Genomic DNA, 10,102 nt, shown 5'->3' on the forward strand with positions numbered 1-10,102 from the left:
ACCACTACCAGGAGACTACCACCAGGAGACCACCACCAGGAGACACCACCACCAGGAGACACCACCACCACCTGCCGAGGGTGGAGAGCAACGAAGCCGCCTTATTTGTGGAGTCTACACGTTTATACTGGAAGTATCAACTTACACACTTGTGACTGGAGGAGTGTGTGTGTGTGTGTGTGTGTTGGGGTGGGTCAGGGGGAGAGCCTGTGTGTGGGCGGGGCTTTGGTTCGGGTCCCCTGACACCCTTGGGCCCCCCCACCCCCCTCCCGACGTCACGTCTGGAGGCTGGCTCGCGCTGAGCGGCTCGTTCACCTCCAACAGAGAAACTTTCCTGGAGTTCTCCGGCTGTTCCGACTGCGGACCGAGTCCAATCCGCTCCGAGGGGGGAAGCCGCAGCAGTTCGGAGGGCCTCCGTGAGACAGACAGCGCAGACACACTCACGTATTCATGCCCACTGGTTATCATTTTATCAAACTTTCAAAGTAAAAAAAAAAAAACTGCGTTTTTCTGAGGTAGCGTTAGCTTATTTGGTGTTTTGACACCCCGTGGTGCCTTCAGGGACATGCTCAGGAATACAACCGTTTCCCTGCGTAAGAAGTGAAAGGAGTGTTTCGCGGAGCCGACAGTAACCTGGACCTTTCTTTCAGCTCCAAAGTTTGTTTTAGTTTTTATCTGACTTCATATTCGCTGTGGATATGGCTGGGATAAGATGGGGCCTCTTGTTTTCGTTCGGCTTCTTCCTCTCCCCGGTGTGCGTGTCCGCGGAGCGGCAGCAGCAGCACGGCCAGGCCGGCTTCAGGAGGCTGTACGTGCTGCAGCCCGGACCGGGGTCGGCCGGAGCCAACGGCGGCGTGCGAGTCAGCTCCATCTCCACGCGTCACGGCGCCGCGGGGCGGCCGCACGCGTACAACGTGGAGCTCACCGCGAACGTCGGCGGCCAGGTCCGGACCCGCAGGATGGGGAACCAAGCGGCGGCAGCAGCCCCGCAGTTCGGCCAGCAGCCGCAGCAGCAGCCGGGCGGTCGGCGCAGCGGGCCGGCGCGCGGCCAGCAGCAGAAGCAGCTCGTGAAGCTGTCCGGGTAAGAACGTCTGGAGAAGTGTCAGCAGGCTCGTGGGGAAAAGAGAAGGAACTGAATGACTTGCTGTGATGTCATGACCAAAACAAGCGGCCCGCAAAGTGATTTAAAAGTAACCCCCGCTCCACGAGGTGGGCTTAACCCCTCCGGTCCTACCTGAACGGGTTGTGTGCATGTCGTGGAACACACCATGCGCCACATGTAGTCACGTGCTCACTGCGGTGACAAGGTGTGGGTTCGTGGTGTGACCCGTTCAATGACCCACGGTGGACTAAGTGTGTCTCAATGGACTGTGATGTCATTATTCCTAACTCAAAGACAGGTGACGTCACCTCTCTCCATCCAAAGCACACCTCTGGCCTGATGCAGAATGTGTGTGTGTGAAGCTGTAAAGCACGAGGAGCTATGGAGTGTATTTATTATACCAGGAGGATTAGATATGGATATGGCAACGCGCAGCAAATCAGCACACAAAGCAATTGGTTGGCAGTTGTAAAGGCTGTGCACGCAGTTTAATATGAGGTTACATGGATTCAATTCACCACCTTGCAGCACAGGCCTGTGTGTGTAATGTAAATCAACTTTTACATTATGAACATTGTGCTTGGGGCTGGCTGTGGCAGAAGTGTGCCAGTTCAATGTGCATGCTAGTGAGCGGTGAACACATTCAATATTTAATATGAATAATATTTTTAGAGCATTTTAGTGAAGTCATCAGTTTTGAAGAAACCATGGCCTTAAGATACAGTTTTTTCAATGACTCGTTCAATACTCCCACACGACAGGTCTCAAGCTGCACTCTGCCCTCCAGACCAAACTATAAACAATTGCTCAAATCAGAATCAGAAATGTTTTTCTCTTTCACCAAACTAAGACGGGCCTAATTAATCCAGCCATCACCAGCTCTGATTTGGTCTAAATCAAACTTGAATTAACATCGATAAAAGTCTGATGTGAAAGACATGCCGGCCCCCCGCTGGGCACTTACTGCAGGCAGGTTGTTTCTCACGCTTTGTGGGAGGAATCTGGTGATCTGGCCGTTCAGCGGTCTGTCGCAGAGGAGAGAAGCTGAAACGGGCTGTGCCAGGGTGGGAAGGGTCTGCAGGTTTTATACCAATAACATAAGAAAAATGCTAAATCGATGCTGGGATCGGCATGAGAGCCAAGCAAGGTGGAAAATGGATGGGTACGGTTTTTCAAAACCCTGTCAAGTATGCTTTACTGTGAGATACACAGAACATGGTTGTGGTGCATGTTTGCATTGAGGAGACTTCAGTTATGTGTTTAATGTCAGTTTAATGTTGCTGCAGCTACAACCTGGAATGAACTACAGAAATACTTGCAACTTCACTCCTACGTCTCCAAGTCGGCCTTTTAAAGCCAAGATCACGGACTTGCTGAAAGACGAATGCAGCTGTTTCTCAGGCTGTTAGCATGTTGCTTTCTCCACTCCGTGGCACTTTTTAAAACTATTTATTTATTTTCCTCTCCTTTCCCTCAGGAGGTTTTCGCCTCTTGTCAGGCCACAGTTGAAAATAAGAATTTGTTCTTAATCTGTTTCGCCTGGCTAAATAAAGGTTAAATAAAAATGCTCTCCAGTTCAACTATGAAGCCTCAACACACTGGTACAGTGAACCCAACTACTGTATATAAGACATCCCTTAATAAGAAACACCTAGTCCGTGATCTGAGCGTACAATTTCCAGAGGAAATCCCTCAAATGTGCATTTACCTTCATGTTTGTGCATGTTTTATTTGATCTCCTCAAAGTTAGACGACTACCTGTTGGTGATGTTTAGAGAAACGCGGATCGGCTGCCAATCGGAGCCGGATACGGGCGTCTCTACTTCACTAATATGATAACTTCGGTTGGCCACGGCCATAATCGTAGGCTTATTAACAGCCATCCACTTCCCAGAGACTAAGTCCACTTCTTATAAACAGTCGATGGTTTATCCCGAGCTGACAGCTCAATATTATTTGGCACGTCAGGCTTTAAAAACATCTTAATCGACCTAGAAAATTGTGATCGTGGCTGTTTTTCTAAGCAGCTACTTGTTGGATACAAATAATGTGTACATTATGTACGCATGGCTATCCTGAAAACATGAAATGTTTCCCTCATTCAGAAGTGTTTGGAGGACAGCCGGTGAGATACACTTATCACACTGGCTTGAGTCTTCCAGCGTATATAACCGGTCCATTAGGGGCCCGTTGCTGATTGGTGGACCAGGCCGTTGGTTTCACAGTGTGTTTTTAAAACGGAATAAGAAGAGGGACAACCAGGCTGTGTGTGGTCCAGCAGCCTCACCTCAGCTGCTCAGATTGTGGTCCACCGTGTAGAGTCGTGAACACCGTTCAGCAGTGTAATGGCCCCGCTGACACGTCGCTATTCTGACGTGTCGATGCGATCCAAAACTTTTTTTCTTGGGTCATAGCAGAATGTGAATGGTGACGTAGAACGTTTACGCAACGGCGAGAAAAAGAAAAAGAAAAAACGACGGCCAAGAAAATGGCTAAACTCGTAAATGACGCTGCATTTTCACAGCTGACTCAAGTGTTGCAGCTTCTCACCAGCACATGAACAACTCTCTCTCATCCAAATGAACTCGCATCGCCCCGCTCAGACACCGTGATGCCGATCGGACCAGACCGGTGGCCTGTGTGTGTGGTCGGGTCAATGAGGTGACAACACAGGGATGGAGATAAGGAAGACAGGCAGAGTGTTTGATGGCCAGCAACTTGATGTAAATCTGACGTATCAGTTTCAAGGGGGCGTGACTGACGTCATCGAAGCCGGTCTCTTTGATGATGATGATGATGTTGTGAGTCGTGAGTTCCCAGGTTGGTCCAGCTTGACTCAATCAAGCCTCTGTGGAACGTTTCCAAACCAAAGTCTTGTAGTAAAACCCTGTGAGATTCAGGCTGGCAGTGCAAGGCTGAGAAAACCCACCCCCATAAACAATAAACACTACACCTCAGTTCCACAGAAAACACTGCCTCCCCAGTCACAGTTAGGATCGCATGGCCAAACCACATATCATGAGCTCTGTGTTTGGGACGGCACTCAAGTCTGGAAAACATCCGGCGAGGAGGCCAAGTCCGATAACTATGATGGAACATTTATATGATGACGTAACTCGTCTAAAACCCCCTGAACCGTGTGGGCAACAATTTAAACTCGGTCACAGAGCTCACATGAAACTCCACGAGGCCGATTTCTGAACTCAAAATGTACTGCACCTTAAGAAAGTAAATAACAATAAAAACAAAAGCTCAGCAAGTGGTGCATTCACCCTGTCTGGTGATATTTGGAGTAAAAGAGATGCATGCCAGTCATCTCACGTAAAGTCTACTTTACATGACTCGAAGGTAAAGAGTGACCTTGGATGAGCAAAGAGAAAGTTGTGGGCGGTTCTTTTGTTGGGATCTTCACCTGTCTGTCTTCTTTTTGCAGGGTGAATGTCTGTGGAGGGCAGTGCTGTCACGGATGGAGCGCAGCTCAGGGGTCGCAGCGGTGCACAAAGCGTGAGTCTTGTTTTACTTGTTGTTTTTATTTTGGCAAATTAGTAAATGTAATTCTGTCGTAATGCATATTTACATTCTCATGCAATGACATGTCATTTCCACAGAATCCAAAAGCCACACACACACAGTTTGTACTGCATACTAATGGTATAATTAAGGAAATATCAATAAAACCCCACAGGAGCCTTTTTCGTGTGTGCACGTTGAGAGCAATCCACGTCGTGAATGAGGCCCAGTGTCCGGACCGGTCTGAGCGCCGTGTGACTGGAAAGAGCCCGCGTTTCAGAGTGAAGGAGAAACACATTTGAAATGGATTGTCGCTCTTGGCTCAGGCGCGTTGGTCAGATCACTTTCTTGTTTGCAAGATGTTGCCAACTTGTAATTTAAGAAGTAAACAGCTTTTCTCTGTTTGAGTGTCGAGAGGGAAAGACGGCTTAAGTTCTCTGGCGAGCCCCAGGAGTCCCTCCGTGTTCCTGTGTTTGATCAGATAGTCTGGCTCCGACGAGGGCCGTCACAATCAGGACGTCTAGTTCACGAGATCAAGGATTCAAGGATCATTTATCGTCTTGATGCGTCACAGGGTGCACAACGAAAAGCAGGTTGTAGGCCACAACACATAAAAACATGACAGACTAAACTGACATAAAACAGTGGTGCATTCCTGTCATGCATTATTTTATTTTTGCATCATAAGGAACGGCAGCAATAAAACAAATTCTCTGGGCAGATAATGTGGCCGACATCTTCACATTAAAAACTCAACATGAGGAATAACTTAGCATTAACTTTGACTGAGTTTGAGCTCCACGCATCACGACGTGAACACCGAGTCCACCTCCCGAGTCCTGATCTCTGTCCTGCATCCGGTGCAGCTTGATCCGGGTCTCTGTGGAGACATGCTAACTAATAAAAGTGCAACTATTACACCTTATAAAATACAATAAAAACTAAGCATTTCAAAAAACCGATCTAATTAAAAAAAGCTGTATGGAAGCGACACAATTCAACATAATTTCCGCGCTGCTTAAAGGGTTTGACGGGTCTCTTTGTTCCTTTTTCAACTCGAACGCACCATAATGCAACGCGCCCTCCGTTAACTCTGCATGCACGGGAATCAATTACAACACGATAAGAGTCTGATTCAGTCAGCTGATCCACGACTTACTCTGGATCTTTTGACAGTTGTGACAAATTGTGAGCTTTGTGTTCTCTTCACTTACCTGCGTGTGCGTGTGTGCGTGTGTGTGTGTGTGCGCGCCTGTGTGTGTGTGCCTGTGTGTGTGTGTGTGTGTGTGTGTGTGTGTGTGTGTGTGTGTGTATCTTACTGTTCGTGCCGCGGTGCGTCAACGTAGAGCTATTGTGCGGCACATGTGAGTAAATGTGACTGACTGGCCGGTCGTGGGAGTTCAGCTGAACCCCGTCTGGTTTCAATCGGTGCATCTGTATTTTCAAGAGACGTACTTTGTTATTCTCAACTGTCTGCAAACCGTGCTTCTTTTGTGGAGCAGCACAGTGTCCTGCAGAGCATATCAAAGTGGATTACGCAACACGGCGGAGAGGTTCAAATATCTTCTTCTCTTCTGGGATTTCCTATTTGTCAAAGGTGCAAATTCTACATTTGACCAACAGGACGTCAGCAGTACTGTTGATGCTCCACCGTAAAAGGTAAAGAAGCCGTGAATCCACGGATAGTTCGGCAAATTCCAGCCGTCATGTGGTCGTGAGCTGTGAATAACGAGGAAAGAATGTGATTATGAATACAAGCGACTTCAACGAGCGGCTCAGCCATAGAGGAGCGGGCGAGGAGCCGCTCCTCACTGGCGCGGTTACATATACAATCTGGCCTGGAGCAGGTTGGAGTCACATGCGTCTGGCCTACCTGGATTAGCCTCCTGCTCCGGCTACCCGAGTGTGACTCGTCGGATGCAGACTGCGTGTTTACGTCTCGCACATCATTCTTCTCCCCCTTCCGCTACTATTTTTGAAAGGTTACAGAGATTACATCCATAAAACATAATGGCCAGCAGGATGCAATTAATGGCACAGCGAGCCATATTTTGTCTGATATTGCACGAGAAATCCTGTGGCACAGTGGTGCCACAGTTTAAGGGAGGAGTGATGTACGACCTGTCCCTTTAATGCCGCTAATAACTGAAGTATTAAGTAAACAACAATATTAGATCATCCTTATCGCGACATAAAGAAGAGGACCAGGCTGCATTCCTTTACGGTTATGTTCTATGGCTGGACTTTTTAGTAACATGTATAATCACAAATGTCAGTGTGATTATTGAAATGAGGTTTTCTTACATCTTTTAGACAAGAAAACCGACATTCTCATGTTTTCTTAACCTTTAAATACACAATAGATGTGTATCATGTTTAAGAGGACTTCAAAAGACACGGCTGGTCACAGAAGAAGTGATGAACTATTTGTCTTTTTATGGCATAAATCACACTTGAGCGTTGTCGATCCGTGATCCCTACAGATCAATATATGGGATTCTAGTGTCTGATGATGTTAATGAGATTAACCAAGGTTATGTTCATTTACATTATGATGCGTACAGGCTCTGTTCGGTGAGGCAGTGGCATTTATATATATGTATCATGATGTGTTCAATGTCATCTTGTAAAATGTAGTGTTGGTGAGAAACATGAATAAATCCAGATTAATTCATTATTACATCAAGATTTGTTTTAATCCATAAAAATACTATCTTTTATTTCCTTATCATTTGAATTGTGTTTTTTAATGAAATAAAGAACAACTCAAAGGATAACATCGTTATAGTTTACAGACTTCAGAGCAATTGAAAAGATGTTTGTACAAGAGACCCAGGAGACATTCCACTTCCTCCTCCAGACTGGAGGTCAAATGTCGGCAGAATGGCATTTTGAACACATCTCGCAGACAAAACCTCTTTGTAACTTTGTAAAAAAGCTCAGTTTACTTTCCTGAATGAAAGCAGCCATAAAATAGAGGGATCATATGGATTTGTATCTAATGCGGATCCTAATCTACTGCAGACTGAGCCGGCTGTGTGCAGCAGTTCACTGCACATGACGGCAACTGGCAACAATATAACGTGTTGCAGCTGATATTGTTTGTTAGTGCTGGAGATCGGTGCTCCACTCCCTCCCGTTAGTTTATTAATATGCTAATTATTGAGTTATTAAATCCAAGATGTGCTCAGATGTGCTTGTATTAGTATACGATCGACATCTCGTAGGTGCTGCACTTCCCCCGTTTATTGTCCCCAAATATCACGAGCAAAACATTTCTCCAGGTGGAGTGCAGAGAAGAAAACCTTCCAACTGGCCGAACGTGGCTTTCTGCTCATTCCAGCTCCTCATCGTGTGCGTCAGCAGCTCTGGTGAAAGGGGAGGCACAATAAGTGTCCAGCTATGCGCCCGACACCTCAGTTCACGGGGGAGTCGATTAAGACGTGACCGTCTCTGGGTATTGTGTCTGGATGATGTCCACGCTCACCCCCATTAACCACCTCTGACGAGCTCTCTGAAGGAGTTACCCACCAGCGGAATGACTTCCTGCTGCAGGAGCTCACGGCAGGAAGTCACGCCACTCGGTACATCGGTCACCTCATTGTCAACCGGAGAGGCCGGTTATCAGTGATGAGATCCATGTTGTTGTTTCCTCGGTCTCTTTTTAATGGCTTTCCTTTACGCTAACGACAGGAGAGAAAACGAGAGAAAAAGGCTGCTTTGCAAAGAATGCGTGTTAAAGACGGCGGATACAGAGGTTTAACACACCTGGACACAACAAGGAAATACAAAAAGTATGTGAGGAAGTCCACAGCAGATGGCCAGTATGATGTCATGATTCAAGCTTTCCTGACACACGTGTGTGTCACAGACAGCCTCATGACTAACCTGGTGACTAATGAATTTACTTTCTGTTTCCTTTCATTCATTCAGCATGACATTATGTTCATGCGAGTCAGTTCCTGTTTTGGAATTGTGTTTTTATTAAATTTGTTCCTACTTTTTATGGCTCTAGCTAGCTAGCTAGCTACTGCATGTAGGTAGCAGGGGGCTCTGGGGACCTCGAACAGGTTGCATTGGCAATGCACTCTGGGTAAGGAGAGCAAACAACATTCACTAAACTGTTGAATCCTCCTTGTTAGGTTATAATTGTTTGTAAATGTAGAAGTCTGTGGAAGTGGATTCAGTGAATAGCTCCGATGTCTCCACAGGGTCATTGCTGGCCGGGGGAAGCTAAGTGCACCTCTAGCCCAGAGCATTAGTGAAGCCCATGGATTCTCAACTGGTCTTATCAGAGCTAATCTGAAGTCCAGCAGTGACACAGATAATGGGGAATCCAATACCTCATATATATCGATGTCATATCTTTTCCACTGCTACCTATTCTGTGAATTTCGTGAACATCTGTCCTCGCCACCTACAAGGTCGAACACGCTGTTGCAGTTTCACAAAGTCTCAGCAATTTCTTCTCACTCGCTTTTGGAATTTTAAAGTCTAGCACAAAGAAAATCATTATGCCTCCTGGTTTCTGCTTCTCACCTTGGATCCCGACCACATGAACACAGCCGCTCACTCACTCACTCACTAAGTATTTTTAACTCTTGCAGAGCTCACTGTGAGCAGGGAGTGGGACCCTGAGCACCCGGGACCAGCCCGGCTTCGTCAACGGGGCGAGGACATCAAACATGACTGATCTATTTCTTGTCCCCACCTAACGAGTGAATTACCATCACTTAGTCCATCACCCTTGTCACAGAACTGAGCTTTTATGGAGCTGACCTCAGTCTGAGAGAGACGGAGAGAGAACAGATGGCAGCCTCAGCTCCAGGCCAGAGAGGGGTGGGGGAATGAAGACTATTTACACGGGTTGGAAAAGAAAGCAGAAAGGCTTCGCCCCAAGGTGGAAAATTAACTGTGGGGTTATTTCAAAACTCAAACATAACTCTGTGGGGGCAGCAATGATGTCATCTTTGAGGATGATTCACTCGATGGAAGAGAGGAGTAACTCAACTGATATTAGATGTTCAAAGAAGGGACACCAGGTTGCTATTAGAATATAAAGTGTGTTGTTAATGTTCTGGAATTTGAGCATTTCCATGCCATTAGATAGATATATAAATACTTTATTCATCCCCGGGGGGGAATTTAGTAAATGATAGTCTTGCAACAACAAACAGGGCCCAAGCACATCATTGTACATGACCATGTAAATGCATAAATGATAAAAGAGTGTTTATACAGTATATACGGAGCACTAAGGAGGTTCCATTGAGTTGTACATTGACGTAATACACGCGTGTCTTGTTCACGTTCTAAGCTCGACTAAACACTGGTTAAGTTGTGGTTTGAGGAGCTGAATGTGGTGACAATCTGACCACTTCACTCATTCACGGGCTCTTCCCAGCCTCGTTGTGTTCGGCTCAGGAGCGGCTGCTGAGACAAATGCGACAGCAAGAGTAACATTCGATGTACCGGTCCAGTGTTTGGCTT

The 10,102-nt window shown here is 46.6% G+C and overlaps 1 protein-coding gene across 3 annotated transcripts in view; it reads left to right on the forward strand.

The window, feature by feature from the left end:
- The first annotated feature begins 227 nt into the window (after nucleotides 1-227).
- The window catches only part of ltbp1 (latent transforming growth factor beta binding protein 1), a 90,919-nt gene continuing 81,044 nt past the window's right edge, over nucleotides 228-10,102 (forward strand). For 2 of the 3 annotated variants that reach the window (XM_034552648.1, XM_034552649.1), the window contains exons 1-2: nucleotides 297-1,081; nucleotides 4,536-4,606. In XM_034552648.1, the coding sequence (XP_034408539.1) occupies nucleotides 699-1,081; nucleotides 4,536-4,606 (454 nt within the window). In that variant the 5' untranslated portion in view covers nucleotides 297-698. Of the gene's footprint in view, nucleotides 1,082-4,535; nucleotides 4,607-10,102 lie in introns of all 3 variants that reach the window. The other variant, XM_034552647.1, reaches the window with a different exon arrangement.

This window comes from Cyclopterus lumpus, chromosome 15 (assembly GCF_009769545.1).
Source record: "Cyclopterus lumpus isolate fCycLum1 chromosome 15, fCycLum1.pri, whole genome shotgun sequence".
Classification (NCBI taxonomy): Eukaryota; Metazoa; Chordata; class Actinopteri; order Perciformes; family Cyclopteridae; genus Cyclopterus; species Cyclopterus lumpus.